General features: G+C 52.5%; 1 protein-coding gene across 3 annotated transcripts in view; it reads left to right on the forward strand.

Annotated features, from left to right (window-relative positions):
* Positions 1 to 17,828, forward strand: part of Slc37a1 (solute carrier family 37 member 1) — a 63,551-nt gene extending 45,723 nt beyond the window's left edge. For 2 of the 3 annotated variants that reach the window (XM_075979769.1, XM_075979767.1), the window contains exons 11-20: positions 1,536 to 1,667; positions 3,401 to 3,491; positions 4,930 to 4,992; positions 5,727 to 5,812; positions 6,767 to 6,815; positions 7,714 to 7,787; positions 8,654 to 8,732; positions 14,095 to 14,192; positions 16,394 to 16,458; positions 16,888 to 17,828. In XM_075979769.1, the coding sequence (XP_075835884.1) occupies positions 1,536 to 1,667; positions 3,401 to 3,491; positions 4,930 to 4,992; positions 5,727 to 5,812; positions 6,767 to 6,815; positions 7,714 to 7,787; positions 8,654 to 8,732; positions 14,095 to 14,192; positions 16,394 to 16,458; positions 16,888 to 16,903 (753 nt within the window). In that variant the 3' untranslated portion in view covers positions 16,904 to 17,828. The remainder of the gene's footprint in view (positions 1 to 1,535; positions 1,668 to 3,400; positions 3,492 to 4,929; positions 4,993 to 5,726; positions 5,813 to 6,766; positions 6,816 to 7,713; positions 7,788 to 8,653; positions 8,733 to 14,094; positions 14,193 to 16,393; positions 16,459 to 16,887) is intronic. The other variant, XR_012911324.1, reaches the window with a different exon arrangement.
* Positions 17,829 to 18,852: the final 1,024 nt, after the last annotated feature.

Genomic DNA, 18,852 nt, shown 5'->3' on the forward strand with positions numbered 1-18,852 from the left:
CCCGGCTGGTGTGTCTGTCTCAAGCTCACACACAGTGCTGAATGAGTGTCCGCACGTCAAACCTGCCACCTAGCTTTTTACGGGTGTGCCTGAGTGCCTGCTTGTTTATGTGATTTCTGTGTGCAGTTCCCACAGAGGCCAGAAGGGGGCACTGGATTCCTAGAGCTAGAGCCACAGGCATTTGAATGCAGGAAATTGAGCCTGGGTCCTTGGCTAAAGCAGCAAGTGCTCTTACCTGCTGAGTCATCTCTCCAGCCCACCCCCCTCTCTCTCTTTTAAATCTACTGTAGTTTGAACTCACCTTACATGTGTTACAGTAAGGCAAATAAAATGTATCAGTGGCTGTTGGATCCCACCTCATCCGAAGTACACAGGAAAACTCCTTTTTAAGCCCCTAGGACTCACAGTTCATACAGGGAAAGCCTTTTTACATTGCCCTTGCTCTGATTTAAGACCCCATGCAGAAGCCGGGCAGTGGTGGCGCAAGTCTTTAATCCCAGCACTCGGGAGGCAGAGGCAGGCGGATCTCTATGAGTTCGAGGCCAGCTTGGTCTACAAGAGCTAGTTCCAGGACAGGCTCCAAAGCCATAGAGAAACCCTGTCTCGAAAAAAAAAAAAAAGACCCCATGCAGAGCTGGGATCTCTCTGCTGTGCTTCAGTGGGCACGAATTTCCTGTCCCTTAGGAATCTCCCCGGTATCAGAAGGCACAAATCTCAGAACTGGCTTGTAGATTTTAGAGTATCATCGCTTCCGGCAGTGTTTGTCCACTGTGAACTCTGTGAACTCCATGCGAGGTCCAGGGTCCTGTGATGAATTACTAGCAAGGCCATGAAATCACCTCGTTCTACAGCTCAGTGATCACACTGCCGGTTTAGAGTTCAGCTTCTCTCTTTCCATAAAACATCCTGTAGATGGAGATGAATATGTAAACCATCCCTTCAGGCATGTTCATCCATGTTGTCATCTGCAAGGGTCAGGCAGAGAACTGTGTGGTTGAGTTAAACAAACAACAAAACCACACAAATACACACACACACTTAAAAAACCTTACTGTTTTAAGTATGTTTATAATTTTGTGTTAGGAGCATTCCTGAGTTATCTTTGGATACATGCCAGGTCCTGTGTAGCAGGCTGGACATATCTGATTAGATCATAATGAAAATATAATCTGATTATATTAAGAGATGCTGAGAATCTTCTGTTACCAAAATCTTCCAGATGTTTGGGTACAAGATACATCATCCAAATGGGTGAGCTTTAACCAACTGGTCTTTCTCCACATGTGGGGTTTATTTTTCGGTTTTTTGTTTGTTTGTTTTTTACTATCTCTGAACCAAGGAGTTTTATGAGTTAATGGCATTTCATTAGCCAGGTGGATACTAACAGCTCATGTGACCCTGGGGTTGACACTGTCACCCATATGTGTCCCTAAGGCTTTTTGGAAGGAAACCAAGTGACTTACTTGCTTAGAATTCTAGCCTCGCTTCAGCCAGACACCCCTGGTGACGTCTGTTCCTTTTGCTTTTGTGTCCAGGACCCAGAGCTGCAGTGCTTACTGCTGTCTGATGGGAAGAGCTCCCTCCACCCAAGTCACATCGTCGTCCTCCCTGGGGACAGCAGCGGCAACATGGCAGCCATCAGCTTCACAGGAGCCCTGCGGATCCCGGTGAGTCTGCATGCCGCGGGAGAGCGCTGGGCCGCAGGGAGCTTGTCGGAGAACGGTGGCCTGTGTGTTTGTGGGTCAGGCCCTCCCGTCCTGTGTTAGCTGCTAACACTCTGGGGTGAATGTGGCCGTCCGGTGTGTGATCTCTTTGTTTTCTACTATTCCCATCATTTTGAAATTAATTTTTCCACTCTGAAATTTCATAGATAGATTAAATTTGACAAATGTTTTCCCTTGGAAAACGGAAAGCTGGCTGTTCTGGCCTTGAGCCCATGATGCCTTCTGTCCCTCTTGACTCTCCATCTTCCCAGTCGTTTGCCTTCTGGCTCTGAGGGCGGAGGGTGCCTCCCGTGTAGTGCCCTGTGCTCACTGTTCTGTGGCCCTACTGAGTCTTCTGTTCCCCAGCACAGTGAGGGTCTAAGTGCCCAGTGTGGCCCACAGGGAGGGCCAGACATGGCTACAGAAGAATACCCCGCAATGCGCTAGGGTCCTAAGTGGCTGGGCCTGATTCCCCTCTGGCCCTTAGTGTCAGCTGGCTCCCACAATGCCCTGAGTTAGTAATCTCACAGTTTATAGTGTGAGCCCTGGCCGATCTCCACAGCTCGGGCGCGGGCCTGGGCACCGGCTTCCTGAACAAGTCTCACAGCCAGCCAGCGGAAGATGGCGATTTTAAATGAACCTCGTTTCTAAGACTGTGTTCTTACTACTGGCTAGCAGCCCTTCTGTGGGACCTTACTGCTGTAGGCTGCTGCCCCAGTATTTCTGCTGGCATCAGCTGGGGAGCAGACCAGCATGCAAATGCAAGCCATGGGGCAGTGTGGACAGGACAGACTTTGGAGGCCTGGCCCAGCTTTCACGCTCCCCCTGCTCCTGCCCAACTGGTCGGCCTGAGCATCCCCATGGGCTTCTGTCTGCCTGTCACTGGGTTCCTCCCTGGTGCAATGCCATCTGTTGATCTGAGGATGGAGTGAGATGAGTTCATCCCAGTGCAGAGCACGCCAGGCACGTAGCAGGCTAATGGTGGACCACACGCTCCCTTCCTCATGCCATGCTAACAACTGGAAAACGCTAAGGGTGGTGGTGATGGGGTTCAGTGTGCGAGTGTGTGGGTGTGCGTGTATGTGTGCGATGCTTACGCAGTACGCAGGTGCACACACCCATTGCAGAGGCCGGAGGAAGATGTCGGGTGTTGCTCCCCCACCTTACTACTTTGAAGCAGGGTCTCTCCCTGAACTGGAAACTTGCCTGTTTGGCTAGATCGCTGACCCGTGAGTTCCTGGGATCTGCCTCCCTCCACCTCCACCGTCCAGTGCTGGAGTTACAGACACACATGACTGTGCCTGACTTTTTCCGTGGGTGCTGGGGATTTGAACTCGGGTGTGCGTGCACAGCAAGTGCTCTTACACACTCAGCCATCTCTCCAGCCCAGTTCCCGAGTCTTAATGAGCATCCCTCCTCCCCCAGGAGGAGATCACTGGCCACCATTTGGCATGACTAGCTCGTCAGCGTACATTCTCACTGGCTCTTGTTGGATGTGGACATCAGGGTTCTGCCTTCCGGGCAGCTAGGCGAGTGTGAGCTTCAGATCTCCCGGGGCTTGCTTCCCCATCATGCCCTCCCCTGCACCAGGCTTGTAGACGCACGCCTGCAGGGGCATACTCATTTGTACCCAGTCACGCCTGGACACACACTGCCAATCCCACGCTTGGAGCTGACAGTTACCCACCCTCTTCCAGGGCGTGATCGAGTTCTCTCTGTGCCTGCTCTTCGCCAAGCTGGTCAGCTACACCTTCCTCTTCTGGCTCCCGCTGTATATCACCAATGTAGGTGAGTGCTGGCTGGAAGTGCGGTTCCGATCCCTGCACTGACCGCCCAGAGCCTTGTCACAGGGACCACACGGGGCGAGTGGAGAGGGACGACGTGGTTCAGCCAATGGGATGGGTACACACACACTTCGTGGCTCTTTAAACCTTCACTGGGTTCACCGGGTACATCCCGACCCCTTTACAGTTCTCAGAAGCTGCCTGCTTTTCAATCTGGGCCACGTTGGGCTTTGGAGCACAGCAGCCAGCAAGCAGGAGTGTGGCCTCTGGGGATTGAGATAAGACAGCCTGAGAAATCTGACCTAGAAACTGTTTCAGGGGGTGCGTTCTGATTTGTGCGAGGGCTGACAGCCTGTCCTAGGTTCCCAGAGTCCAGGAACACCTGAAGCTGTGGATCCGATAGGATGTTCCAGGAAAATAGTACTAGATAGTTGTGTGTCGTTTGTACGTAACGTGACAGGAGATCAGCAGTTCCTGGGGACCAACTCAGGGCTGTTGCAAGTTCTATACTGATGGGGCGGTGGGGGGGTCACAGGGTGTGCTGAAATAGGAGAGGGAGGAAAAGCAACAGGGTTTTGTAGATACACCCAGGGCCTTGGGCTCTGGGGACAGTACAGGAAGGGGGCCTTTAGAATGGGGGAGTCAGATTTCAAGGGTATCATAAGGCCATAACAAAGTTGACCAGGGCTCAGAGTTGGAAGGAGTGTCATCTCAGCCAAGGAAGCTGGGGAGGCAGTGAGGGGACCTTCTGCGGGGCATGGCTAACAAAGACAAGCTGCAGAAGGAAAGAGGGTGAGTGACCAGGCTTCAAGGGGCTCCCTCAGGGCCCAGAGCCCTGCCTCACAACCCCACTTCATCTCAAGTACAGAATACAGTCTAGGAGGAAGTCTCAGCTGGAGTGTTGAATTTTCTGGATGCCCATTCTGCGTCTGGGTTTGAGCCAAAACCAGTTCCCTGCAGGTGGCATTCAGGCTGAGGGAGATGGGCCTGAGGAGTCAAGCGCTTCCCAGCTGTCTCCTCTTCCTGGTCAGTATCCATCGGCTGGAAGTGAAAGGGACATGAAGGGTACTCTGCCGCCGAAGCACAAGAAGGCTCTAGTCCCCCCTGGGATCGGGTAGTGCAGGGGTACCACGTGCTCAGTTTCACTGTGCGACTGACCGAGTGTTCCTGGCCATTGCCCTGACCTTGAACCACCTGCACACCGGAGAGCTTCCTAAACCGATGCCCCCGTTGGTGGGCAAGCGAAGGGTGCAAGGATGGCCAGGGAGTGCCAGGCTGTGCCAGACTGGGGCGAGATGCGTCAGCCAACCTCCTTTTTAAATCCGAGTTCAGGTGATTTCTTGTGGTGTGAAACCACTCGTGGAAGAGAGTCCTTCATGGGTCCCTCTGGGATAATCCCCAAGGACGTGTCCTCATTAGGCCATGTGCTGGTCATTCAACAGATCACCTGGATGCCAAGAAAGCGGGGGAGCTGTCCACACTGTTTGACGTGGGCGGGATCTTTGGTGAGTTCCAGACCATTCGCTCCACTCTGTCAAGAACCTAACAAGAGGGGGCCGGAGAGATGACTGAGAGGTTAAAAGCACTGGCTGTTCTCCCAGAGGACCTGGGTTCCATTCCCAGCACCCACGTGGCTGCTCACAGCTGTCTATAACTCCAGGATCTGACACCCTCACACAGACATATGTGCAGGCAAAATGCCAATGCACATAAAATAAAAATAAATTATATAGACACACACACACACATGTATAAACCTAACAACAAATCTGGGTGAGTGGCACTCCTGTGGTTTAGTACCCTGAGGCTGTGGCGGCAGAAGGGCAAGTTTGAGGCTAGCCTGGCCTACATAGTGAGACCTTGTCTCAAAAAACAATCTATCCAGCCATGTTCAAGTTAGTGTTGTTGTTGGGAGGGCACCGTGTGACCCAGTGATCTTGAGCCAGCTGCCCTCAGAAGTGACATGCACACACCCTGGAGGTGGTGGCATTAGTTCATGCCGGGTAAAGGGGCTTTAGGGCCACCTTAAAGCCTGACCCTAAACTACCCCGTGACTCCATGGCCCTCACACAATGAGTCCTGTTAGGCAGGCCCCAAGTGGCCGCTCTCTGCTGCCCAGTTGGGGACAGACTCGGAGAAGGTTGCTGCTGTTCCTGTGACTTGGGTTTCCTCGGGAGAACACGTGTGGGGGAACATGTGCCAGGCATCAGCTCCTGAGGCCGTTCCCTCTCTGTTACAGGTGGGATCCTAGCAGGTGTGATCTCCGACCGCCTGGAAAAACGAGCTTCCACCTGTGGCCTGATGCTGTTGCTGGCGGCGCCCACGGTGAGCCCCGGCTCTGCCCGCTGTCAACAGGCAGTCACTTTCATGTTCTCCACCAGCCACCACTGCTCCGGCCTGAGCGCGGCATCCCTAGCAGTTGAGCTTGTCCCTGACTGGAAACACAGGGCTTCCTTCAGGCTGGCCTGCCTCAACTCCTGGGCTGTGCACACCGCGCTTCTCCCTCACCCCGAGTTTCTCATGGGCTGCTCATATCTTTGGGGTATCGCTCACACCCATTGCTGTCCCCCCTCCCAGCCACGCTCTTGCCTGTCCCTTAGAATCTGTGTGCAGTCCCTCCCTTCTAGGCTCAGTGAGCCCATCATGGCAGGCCCATCCTTCTTTAAGCATTGAGAAGCTCGTGACCTTGGGCAGGTGACACATCACCCCATGGTGTGGATATGCAGAGCCAGTTGTGGTACTGGCCCGCCATTGCTGTTTGTGATTGAGGGGCCGTTCTGTTGCCACATTGCCTCTCTCCCCAATGCTGTCTCTGTCCCTGGAGCGTGACTGAATTCTGAGGCCTCTCAGGCCTTAGGCTCTGTAAAGCAATCCTTAAGACATTATGAACTGGACAGTGGTAGCACACATCTTTAATCCCGGCACTTGGGAGGCAGAATGAGGTGAATCTCAGTGAGTTCAAGGCCAGCCTGGTCTACAAAGCGTGTTCCAGGATGGCCAGGACTGTTACACAGAGTAACCCTGTCTGAAACAAACAAAAGACATTACAAGCAGCATGGCCCCATTGCTGGGAGCACAGCCTCCCAGGGTACAGTGCCCAGACAGGTAGCTTCAGACCTCAGAAGAGGAGCTGGGAATTATTCAGTATCCTGCCCACCAGCCCTGGTCACACAGAGTCCCACCCTGTGAGTTCCCTAAGGCTAAGTGTTCAGCATGGAGACTTCCAGCAGCCCTGCAGCTGCCCGTGCTGAGCCATCTTCTCGTTCTTAATTCCCACAGCTCTACGTCTTCTCCTCTGTCAGCAAAATGGGACTCGAAGCCACCATAGGTGAGTAAGATGAGACTTTGTCACTAATCCTCTCACGTGTGTCTGTCCACACGACCTCGTGACAGGGAAGGTAAAACTCAGTCTAGAGGCATCAAGCTGAGGTGACTGAGCAGTGTGGCCCCATGTCCCTCTTGGGGAGAGGCCAGGGTCCAGTTTCCGGACGTGGACCTGAACAGTGCACATACGTGTGACAGTATGGATAAGTAGGGCACCTGGTCCAGCAGTGCTGTGCTCTGGGTGTCAAGAGGAGGAGATGCTCAGGGAGCCTGTTCAGCCTCGGGGTGGGGCATTAGCCACAGCCCTGGAAGCCATGTGTGAAGTGGAGAGCCAGCCGTGGGGACTGGACGGAGTAGAGGAAGGTCCTATCGCAAGTGACCAGAGCCGGCCGTGGAGACTGGACAGAGTAGAGGAAGGTCCTATCGCAAGTGACCAGAGCCGGCCGTGGGGACTGGACGGAGTAGAGGAAGGTCCTATCACAAGTGACCAGAAAGCTCTCTGCCCGTGAATGTGGGGTTTCCCATGGACCCAGAGTCTCTTCGGGAAAATGAGTTCATGCAGTTGAAGGGAGGGGTCATGTAGTTCAGCATCCCTGTCTGTGGTGAAGAGAGGCAGTCCCCTGTGTGGATGAGAAGGCTGTGGCATAGACCTGACCTTGGTCCACTCAAGCTCTTACCCCCCCACCCCGCCCAGTACCATCAGTGACTGTCCATGAAGACCAGGGAACTTGAGTCTTAGGTCCTCGGAACACGGGGGACTCTGAGGCTCTGGGGAAGCATGGAAATGCATCCCCAGGCACGGGTGCAGGATCCATTTGTGCTGTGCCCTGGAGATTGCCCCGGGGAGGGGCTGGACTGCTGGGCCAGGCAGCTCTGTTCTGAGCCCCCTCTGTTTTCCACAGCCATGCTGCTCCTCAGTGGGGCCCTAGTCAGCGGGCCCTATGCGCTGATTACCACCGCCGTCTCCGCAGACCTGGTGAGTAACGCGCTGCTCGCCCCTACTCAGGGCCAACACTGCCTCAGTGGGCAAAGCTTCATTCACGGCCGTGCCAGGATAGCCTGCATCTTGAGAGCTTTCTAGTGGCTGCCCCTTGCCACCCTCGCTCAGGGTTCTTCCTCATGCGAGAGGTGTAAATCCTGTCCCTGAGTACCCCACAGAGAGTGCCCAGCAAAGAGGCCCAGGAGTGGAGCTTAGACCCTCTCTGCACCCTGTGTCATCTGTCCCAGCATCAGGCTGGCTCTGCCTGGGCCCTGTCTTAGGGGTGTTTCTCAATCAGCGCATAGGAAGCTTATCCCTTGGGTGGGCATGAGTGTGCAGACTCAGCTAAGTACCTGTGAAATACTCTGAAAGGATCCATACCAGACCAAATAAAATGGTCATCACACAGGGGAAGAAGCAGAGGAAGCATTCTAACTGTATTTTTTATTTTATTTTTTTTTAATTATTTATTTATTATGTATACAATATTCTGTCTGTGTGTATGTCTGCAGGCCAGAGGAGGGCACCAGACCTCATTACAGATGGTTGTGAGCCACCATGTGGTTGCTGGGAATTGAACTCAGGACCTCTGGAAGAGCAGGCAGTGCTCTTAACCACTGAGCCATCTCTCCAGCCCCCCTAACTGTATTTTTTAGACTGAATAAGAGAGTCGCAAATAACTAAACATAGTCAGGTATGGTGAAGGGTTTTCATCTCTTTGAAACCCTCAGAGCTTTGCTCAGGGTGCTGGAGGGTGGAGACTTCCTAAGGAGTGTTCTATGTGATAGGCGCATGTATCGGGAGTGAGTTTATTTCTCACTCCGTATCTGTGTGTTTCACATCCTTTTCCTCCACTCTCCCAGGGGACTCACAACAGTCTGAAAGGGAACTCCCATGCCTTGTCCACCGTGACGGCCATCATCGACGGCACTGGGTCTGTAGGTACGCAAAGAATGTTCCCTTCCAAGCCAGGCGGTGGTGGCGCATGCCTTTAATCCCAGCACTCGGGAGGCAGAGACAGGCGGATCTTTGTGAGTTCGAGGCCAGCCTGGTCTACAAGAGCTAGTTCCAGGACAGGCTCCGTAGCTACAGAGAAACCCTGTCTCGAAAAACCAAAAAAAAAAAAAAAAAAAGAATGTTCCCTTCCTCCATCTCCTCCCTCCCTGAGACCCACGTGGGGGAAGCAGAGAATGTCCTGTCCCCTCCCCTCCCCGAGACCTGTGTGGGGGAAGGAGGGAACCCTTGCTCCTAACTAGCTGGGACCCAAGGCTCTGATGCCAGCGTCAGGACCGACTGCTCCTGGATGCTCAGGGGAGTCAGCTGTGGAGGCTGTAGCACATGACTTCAGAGGGGATGGCTGTGGGTGGCTGGATCTGTTTCCTCGGTGGGAGCGAATGTACTGTCAGGCTCTAACTTGACCCAGCGGTTGGCAGACTTGAGGCTCTGACTTGTCATCACTGTCTCTCCAGGAAAGACAGGATCGTGTTTTGATTTATGTTATGGGAAAGCACACGATTCTGACACACCCACCTTGCTGAGGTCTCTGAAGAGACGTGTTAGCACATTCTGGTGTGACAAAAGGTGGCAGTGTGTTCAACTCATCCCTGTGTTAGTCAGTTTTGCGTGACTGTATCAAAATACCACAGACGATCAGCTTCAGTAGAGGGAAGGATTATGTTGGCTCACGGTTTTGAAGATTGTATTCCCTTGGCCAGTTGGCCCATTGTTTGTGCCTGTGGGAAGGAAAGCAGCATTATGGGTACACTGTACCACTCCCCCTCATGGCAGAGAGAGAGGAGGGGTAGGCACACACCCAGTGTCCTAGCTTCCTATCACTAGGCTGTGCCCCAAATGTGCCACCAACTCTCAGCAGCACCAGAGGCTGGTGACCAAGTCTTTATAGCACATGGGGGCATTGCAGATCTTAACTGGTCCTGTTCAGAGCACAGACAGCTAGGATCTGGTAAAATACCAAGCCTGGAGATCCCAGGAGCCTTCTCCTTTGGACCATACCCCCCCAAGTACACCTGAGCCTACGGAGGGCAGAGACCCTTCGCTGCCCTTCTGTAGATGGGAGTTAAGGCTCCCGCCTGAGTGGCATCATCCCTGAGCTGCACTGACTCTGGTCCAAGGCAGCTGTAGTCACAGGCAAAGACTCACAGGTCTCCTGTTCAGGAGGCTGGGCTTCTCAGATGTGATTCCCCAGGATCAGGGCTATGGCAGAGAGGTTCATCAGGGTTGGACTGCCAGCTCGAGTCACAGAAACCTCATCTCTGTTCTGTCCTCCTCCATGGCTGCTTCCAGGGCTTCTTCCTGCGAAAATTTGGTTTGTTCTGTGAGGCATGGGGGAACTGTTGTCAGCAAAGCCAGGCTTCGGCTTAACTGGCCACCAAGGTCAGACCCAGCTAGTCCTCGGCATGGGTTCCTTCATTCTGCTGGATCTGGAGGTGATACAGGTGTCTCGGGTGGCATGTGTGGTCGCTCTTCTGATGCCTTTCAGGGTCCCTCTTGGCCCCCGCAGTGAGCTTGTCTGGGACATGAGGGAGAAGCAGCACAACCCTTTCTGTGAGGAGTGGTCCACCTTCTCCCAGTTCACCCATCCCAAGAGAGACTTCACGCAACTTTAGATACATGCCTGCCCCCAAGTCTCCCCTCCTCACTCTGTCCACAGAAGTCTGCTATTCCCAGGACACCATGCTTAAAGCTAACCTGGAGTCCTGTCAGCCCCCTGGGTACTACAGTAAAGCAGAGGATCAGAGGAGAAAGACAAATCAGGAAGGAGGTGGAAAAAACTGCTTCTCTCTTGACGTTTGCCTCAAATACTAGGCTAAGGGGAGAGAGGCTGCCTGGGCAAAGAGGTGAAACTCGCTGCCACACGCTGAGCTGCGGAGGAGGAAAGCACCGTGTTCAAAACAGAAGGGCAGCAGGCCAGTGAGCCTTCTCCGCCCTCCGCACCGTGCACTGCCCCTCCTCAAAGCCCGTGCCCACCTGGGTTTCTACGGCATTGCCACTGAAATCCGATGGGCTGAACTCCTGGACCCCAGCCCCCATGCTTCCCTGATTGCTCAAGAGCACGGGACTCCAGTAGCCAGTCACCATGGAAACAGCATGAACACTGGTCCTCCACTGAGTCCCAGCTTTGTGCCTCTCATACACGCTCCCCACAAGACGAAGCAAGAGTAGGCTCGAGGGATGGCATGCCACTCTAGCAGAAGCGTTACACGGGGAAGTGTTTGCCCCAAGAGCCTGTCAAGTGTTTGCACCCATTAGTCAGTGCGGGCATAGGCAAAGTCACGGCTTAGCCGATCCCAAACCAGCCAGCACCTTCTCCCATGCTTGGAGTGCTTTATGGCTCACGTGTATGCAGGGTCCAGAGTGACACCGCAGTGGGACCCAAGGCTGTCCTCATGACATGTGTGTGCAGAACAGTTACATAGAGTCATGGGTATTTTCAAGGTCTTATTTTATCAAAGTCATACGTAATGTAGCCCCAGGGGCTAGATAATCCTAAGAGCTTTTATGACACAATGTGACAGGCCCCGGCTCTGCCTGCCCAGCCCTCTCAGCTGCTGCTGGGCTCACTGTATATGTGAACTTCCTGCACTTATCAGTCTAGACCCCATCTCGTATCTGCTAACCAAGAAAACTAAACACGACTCTTCCCACACTCTGCCCTGGACACCCCACCCATCACACTGGCTCTGCCAGGAAGTCAGCCCGTGGGTCCTCAGACCTGGCATCTCCTTCCCTGACTTAACTGCCCCCGTTTGCTTCTTGTTTATTTCTGTCCTGATTGTCCCTGCCCTGACGCCGCCACCTTCTCAATCCCATTCTTACTGCCATATTCAAACATCTAGCAGCCTGGTGACAGGCCACACAGCTGCCCACCAAGCCACATAGACTGCTTCCTCTCCGTCCCCTGCACTGCCTCCTCCTCCCTCTTACATCAGAGCCCCGTGGGCTAGATTCTTGGTCTCCGCTTCTCTGTGGGTGGCTTTCCTGCTCTGGGTCTTCAGGTTACCCTCTTACCCACCCTCCACCCACCACACTGCCCCTGGCAGCCTTCCATGTAGAAGCAGGTCCTGCATCTTGCGGGATGGGCACCGTTGTTTCTTTGCTGAGTTTGGCTACCATTTTCTATCTTGTTTTCTGGAAAACATCAGTGAAACATCATGTCTCCAGATTGTTCCTTCTTGCTTCTTACTTCCTCCGTTTGTCCTTCCTGCCTCTCTTGTTCTCTCTCAGATGTCCTTGACTTTCTCCTTCAACCTTTGTGTTCTTATTTCAGCTGTCCTATTCTCAAACCTCGTTAATGTTGTTTGTTCTTTTACAATGCCCTTTTAGTGCCACAGACACTGTGTTAGGTGAGAATTCTTTGCTGATAACTGATCTCCAGCTACAAAAATGAGAATTGTGTAAGATTCCAGTTAGTTTTCCACGTGCACTCGGACAGTATTACCCGTGACTGGAGATTTTCTTTTCTCTGTTGGGTGGGGTGAGGGATGGTGGTTTGAGACAGGGTTTCTCTGTGTAACAGCTCTAGCTGTCCTGGAACTAGCTCTTGTAGACCAGGCTGGCCTTGAACTCATAGAGATCCTCCTGCCTCTGCCTCTCGAGGGCTGGGATGAGAGGTGTGAGCCACCACTGCCCAGCTGGGGATTTTCTTCTGGTTTAACTGTCCCTGGGTTTCCTTCCTCACAATTTGGATGTGTTCGCAGCTGGGTCTTCCTCAGCTGTGGATCCTCTAAGCCCCTTTGTATCTTAGTAAGAATAAACCACTAAACTAGTGTGAGCATGGAGTCCTTTCTCTTGGAGAGCACCCCCGGCTCTTCACAGATCAGCCTAGAATCTGCAGGAGTCTTCCTGTCCATAAAGTGCTCAGTGCTGGTGTTCTTGCCATTGCTGGAGCATGGGTCACTGCTTGGAAGATGGTCTTCACGCTGGGTCCCTGTTCTCCATACCCTTCCTAGTGTCTGCTGTCCCCAGAGGTCAAGATACTGCTCTTTTGTGGGATGCTACTGAGACGCTGATGAGAAGGGACCTGAGGTAGTGGAGGGAATGGATGATGGCCCTTTGCCAGCTGCAGCCGCTCCCCCATGTCAGGTTCTTGGCCAGCCTCGCTGTGGGGAGAAGTCCCAGGTTGTGCCATTGTTGTCTTTTAAAACAAAAACAAACCACAACAAAAATGTGTTTTCCTCTCATCTGCCCTCGACTTTGTGGATTTACAGTTTTTGAAATCTCAGCTGTGGTCCACTCCATGGCGTTGGGGGAGTGCAGAGTAAACTCACATGAGGAGCTGACATTTGCCTGACCCTTTGCTGAGATGTGGAAAAAGTCTATCAGATAGCCTCCCAGATCACAGAGTAATGTGTGTGCTTGCCCTCCCTGGACTAGCCAGTGTGAGTGAATCACCTCAACTCTCAGGTGCTACACTGCGGTCAGTAACCCAGAGGCCAGTAACCCAGAGGCCGTCCCCCAAGCTCCTTAGCACGCAGCTGCTGGACAAACCCTCTTCATGTCAGATTCACCCACCCCCTGTGAGGGATATACCAGACCCTGCAGCAAACGTTCTTCTGCAGATGGCTTTTGTTTGTATAGCTTTCCAAGTTTATTTAACATAATTTTAGACTTGCAAAAAAAAATCCCACAAATATAATGCAAAAAGAGTTCACAGGATCTGAGTTTTCTTTACCCCACGCCTCATTCTACACATGCGTGCACACACATGCACTCACACAAACTTGCATGCATGAATACACTTGCAAGTGCACGCTTATGCAGACATGCTTTGCACACTGTCCTCTGCAAATAACTGGTCAGCAGCCCCCTCAAACACAGGGAGTTCCCTGACTTGTGGTGGTCAAAATCAGTTGGTTGACATCAGCAGGGTCTAAGTCCTGTGTTTCTGACACATTTATTCAGTGACATTTGCTGAGCATGGGGGTGTCTGGAGTTGTATGTTGGGTTCAGGCTTCTTTACATAAGTCCATGTACTTATTGTTTGGTTTTGTTTCTTTGAGACAGGGTCTCTATGTAGTCCTAGCACCCACGATATAATCAGGCTGGCCTTGAACTCACAGAAATCCTCCTGCCTCTTCCTCCCGAGTGCTGAGATTAAAGGCATGCGCCACCACACTGAGCTCATTTATCATGATGGCATGTCGGACGGAGTGGGCATTTCAGACATCAACACCTACCCTTAGAATGGGTTCCAGAAGATGCTTATAGCAGTTGCTCTCTCAGCACTGAGTCTGACTCCCCTTTCGTTAGCCTTCCTTAACCAGCATCTGTGTGTCTGTTTCAGGAGCAGCTTTGGGTCCTCTCCTGGCAGGGCTCATCTCCCCTTCCGGATGGAGCAACGTGTTCTACATGCTGATGTTTGCAGATGCCTGTGCCTTACTGGTGGGTCGCCTTGCTCCTAACCCATGCACCTTCAGTTAGCACTGGAGCTGTGGGACAGATGCTAGCGGAGTGTCTTCCCGTGGACTCCTGCAGTCCCTACCAATGTGTATCATGCTGCCTTCACTGAGCACACATGAACTGAGGCTTTTCCTGTCTCCAGTGGTGGGAGTAAGTCAGAAGCAGGTGGGGCTGTTTTTTGTAGGCTGTTGAGAGTCAAAGGCGAGGAGATCCTTGACTTTGGTTCTGTCTGGCTCGTGACAGGTCACTGAGCCTCTCTGTGCTTGCAACATTCACATTTTAAAAGTTTTATTCATTATTGTATGTGTATGTGCATGTGCCTGAGTATATACATGTGCAGAGTGTATACATGGGTGCAGAGGCCAGAAGAGGGCATCAGACCCCCTGAAGCTCAAGTTGCAGATGGTCGTGAGCCTCCTGATGTAGGTCTTCTGGGAGAGCAGCCAAGGCTCCTAACCACTGCACCTTCTCTCCAGCCCTCATGCCCACATTATAAAACGGTGCCATGATAGTGGCGACAGGCCTGTTGGGGCTCTAAAGCAGATGGTGAGCACTGCACACCTGTAACCCCAGCACTGCACACCTGTAACCCCAGCACTGCACACCTGTAATCCAAAGTACACACCTATAACCCCAACTCTGCACACCTGCAACCCCAGCACTGTACACCTGTAATTCCAGCTCTGCACACCTGTAACTCCAGCACTGCACACCTGTAACCCCAGCACTGCACACCTGTAACCCCAGCACTGCACACCTGTAATCCAAAGTGCACACCTATAACCCCAACTCTGCACACCTGCAACCCCAGCACTGTACACCTGTAATTCCAGCTCTGCACACCTGTAACCCCAGCACTGCACACCTGTAACCCCAGCATTGCACACCTGCAACCCCAGCACTGTACACCTGTAATTCCAGCTCTGCACACCTGTAACCCCAGCACTGCACACCTGTAACCCCAGCATTGCACACCTGCAACCCCAGCACTGGAGAGGTAGAGGCAGTAGAATCATGTAGTAATAAGGGCAGCGGCGGGGCTGCGTCCCCAACACCCCAGCCGCCTGCTCAGCTAGCTTATGCCCCGAAATAATTACACGGACACTGTATTCTTTTAATCACTGCTTGGCCCTTTAGCTCTAGCCCTTACTGGCTAATTCTGATATCCCGATCAACCCATCTCTAATCTGTGAGCACCGGTCTTACTGGGAAGATTCTAGCCTAAGTTCATCCTGGGTAGGAGCTGGGACATGGCGTCTCTCTGAGGCGTCTGCTCCGGAGAGGAGAGCTGTGGAGTCTGAGCTCACTTCCTCTTCCTCCCAGCCTTCTGTTCTGTTTACTCCACCTACCTATGTTCTAACCAATAAAATGGGCCAAGGCAGTTCCTTTATTAGCCAATGACCTTCCTCCATCAGAATCAAAAGGTCAAGGTCATCCTTGACTATATAAGACTGGGAATATGGCTTTCCTGTGCACCCTAAACTCAGGCCCAGCCCAGCACCGAAAACGGTTTAGAGTTTGGCTGCCTGAGAGGATTCCTCAAATTATACATACGCAAATAAGTGCCCTAAAGCTCGGGTGGGCCCTTCCTCTTTCTGGTGGTTTTTTGTTTTGTTTGTTTTCCTTAAAATAAGCCAATTTTACCGCCTTCCCAGTCAGGGACCGAGGGCTCAGGGACCTGAGCTCACATCCTCAGAGATGCTAAGGGACCACATTCCTGCTGCCTGGGTAGCGGAACAGTCAGGCTTGTGACTGTTAGTCTCCTGTTCTGCTCACACCACACAAGCCCCCAGCGTCTTGGAGGCAGAAACTGGGAGTGGGCAACCCCCTTTCTGCTGGTCACTGTCCCCTTTCTGCTGGTCACTATTCCCTTCATAGGCATCTCCCCTCATTTTCTGTCTTGTTTCCATTGAGGCATCTCGTGGTTGGCTCGGTTTTGAAGTCTGTGCCGCAATCCTGGTTTGGGGCAGGCATCTGGATTATCCCGAGGGCTTAGTGAGAGGAAGCCTTCACCTCAGGCCAGATGAGGCATGGTATCTACTCTGATGACAGTGTCTCCATGGGGCATCAGCCTGTGGGTGCTTCAGAGGAGCCATGCAGTCCAGCAAGCCTCAAAGGGCCACACCTGCCCTCTGCTTCTGTCTTCACACGGTGACAATGTCTTTTCTCTGTTTTGGGTGCAGTTCCTGATCCGCCTCATACACAAGGAACTGAGTTGTCCCGGGCCGACTGCAGGAATCCAGGCTCCGTAAGTCCACTGTGGCCTCTCTGGAGTTAAGGCAACTCCAGGCAGCCTGACAGGAAGAAGAGAGCTAACCCCTTGTCCTGGTTTGGGCACACATTGTCACTCTCCTTCCTTGTCTAATAAGTGCCTCTGTGTGGGTGTGATTCCGTGAATGTCTCCTCAGCCTCCCAGTGAGGGGACTCTGAGGAAATTGCCTTCTTGGTGGCGTTTGCTGAGCTGTGGCTTCCCAGCCAAGAGAGTTTCTCCAGCTACTGTTCCCCCTTCCTCCTCGCTCCCTGCCACTGAGAAGCCATGGGAAGGGCACGTAGTTGGCCCACCAATCAGCAAGCATCTCAGGGAGGGCACAGGGCTGTCCCTGTGTAGGGTCTGTGCATTTTGTGTGTGCTTAGCATCTGCTGTGTGGCCCTCTGTCACCATATCCCTTGCATTTAGGCTGAAGGAACACTGACCATGAGCCCTCTGGAGTGCCTGGACCCATCTGACACACACTGTCCTTGGAAAAGCTGAAATGAAGGATCCTGTCCTAAGAAGGAAAATTCGCCTTTGCACATGCCTCTGGGCTACCCTGGGACTCGCTGGATAGACAGACATGGAGCTCGGAATGACAGTGGGGAGCCTGCCTGGGCTGTGTCCCACCGCCTTAATGGGCCGAGGCCCAATGGCCCAGCCAGCCCCAGCCTGGCAGGTGCACGATGCCCGCGAACCACTGAACTCCAGCCTGCGTGATGACAGGCAGGACTGGGCTGCAGCACCCAGGCAGCCCACCCCTCTCAGGTACCTAGTGCAGAATGTTATATAGCCTGTGAGCCCAGGTCATCCTGCTCTCCCGCTTCCCAAATGTGCAGGGTGAAAGGACAGGACACCACAAATGTCCCATCCACGAACCAGCAGCCGCAGAATAGCAGGAGAGCGCCCGGTCGTGGATAGAAACTGAGATGGAGTCCCCCACCCCCATCAGTTACGAAGACCCATGCTCAGAACCAACCAGGAAACCGTTCCCGTCAAGATGTAAACAACTGTGAAGCAATAAGCCCCAGCAAGACGGGCACTAGAAGGCCAGTCCCAATACACCGACCGGCATGTGCTGCGGTCCCCTGCAGGATGGAGAGAGCAGAGGCTGGGGAGGGGACTTCATTGGGTACCAGGAGCAATGGGTCCCATCCAGCCATCCCTTTTACCCCAGACGCCTGGGCTGTGTCTAGACCCGCAGAGATTATTTATTTTAAATGTATAATGTGTTATATAGATTTTAAGAGATATAAATGGGATTTTGTTATTTATTAAGACAAACTATGATTGTTCCGTGGCCATTTGTCGTCTTGGTTGTATGTATCTGGTCTTTGAAATAAATTTTTATTTAAAAAAAAAATAAACCCAAGTACAACATAAGTGATTATTTCCAACCAAGTCTCCATTCTGCTAACAAAAGCTTCCAGACAGTCCACGTCGCTCCAGATTTCTTAGGACTGGAGACTCTATCAGTTGTTTTACATGCTGCTGAGACAATATACCTGACAAAGGACACCCACAGGAAAGGAAGGATTCTTTCGGCTCCCGTGGCAGGGAAGGCATGCCCGCAGGAGCCTGAGGCAGCTGGGCACGTTGCATTGGCAGTCGGAAAGCATTTGGCTCATGCCCAGATGGCCTCTCCTTTATAGATAGTCTGGGGTGGCAGACCATGAAATGATGCTGCCCACATTTAAGTGGATCTTCCTACTTCAGTTAACCCAATCTAGAATATTCTTCGGCGACATGCCCAGAGGCTCATGTCCTTGGTGACTCTAGAGTCTGTCAGGTTGAAAATATTAACCATTACAAAGACAGTTTTGCTGACTTTTGTGACAGAAAGGGGGCTCCCTATTGGAGTGTACCCCAGCTCCACACAGAAAGCTGAGCCAGGACCCCAGTGAACACCAGCTCTGGATCTTTGGTAAGTTGTGGAATATAATGAATATCCCAGCACGTGACCTTGACGGTGAAATCGCACTTGGTGAGGGTGAGGGTCACACATCTGGACACTAAAAGAAGCACCTGGCCATTCAGTCCTCAGGACCTGCAGTGGCCCAAGTTCCCATGATGCATGTTCTCAGAGGGGGTTGGGTGCTATGCTTTAAGGCCGTTCTGCTGAGGTATCCATAGCAACAGGCCATGACACAAGGGCTAGGGTGGAGCACCCCCAAGTTCTGCAGAACAGCAGTTGGTGGAAGGCCTAACCCTGAGTTCCTCCAGAAACCCACTGCCATCTTTGGTTGTTATTATTGTTCGGGTTTTTTGTTGGTTTATTTTCAATGTTATTTCCACATGTGTAATTTTTTTTCCCACAAATGAAATCCCTACAAACATTGACTTGTCAGTTTCTTACACGCAGAGGTTGCCAGCCCTCCTAGTGATACAGGG

This window comes from Microtus pennsylvanicus, chromosome 7 (genome assembly GCF_037038515.1).
Source record: "Microtus pennsylvanicus isolate mMicPen1 chromosome 7, mMicPen1.hap1, whole genome shotgun sequence".
Classification (NCBI taxonomy): Eukaryota; Metazoa; Chordata; class Mammalia; order Rodentia; family Cricetidae; genus Microtus; species Microtus pennsylvanicus.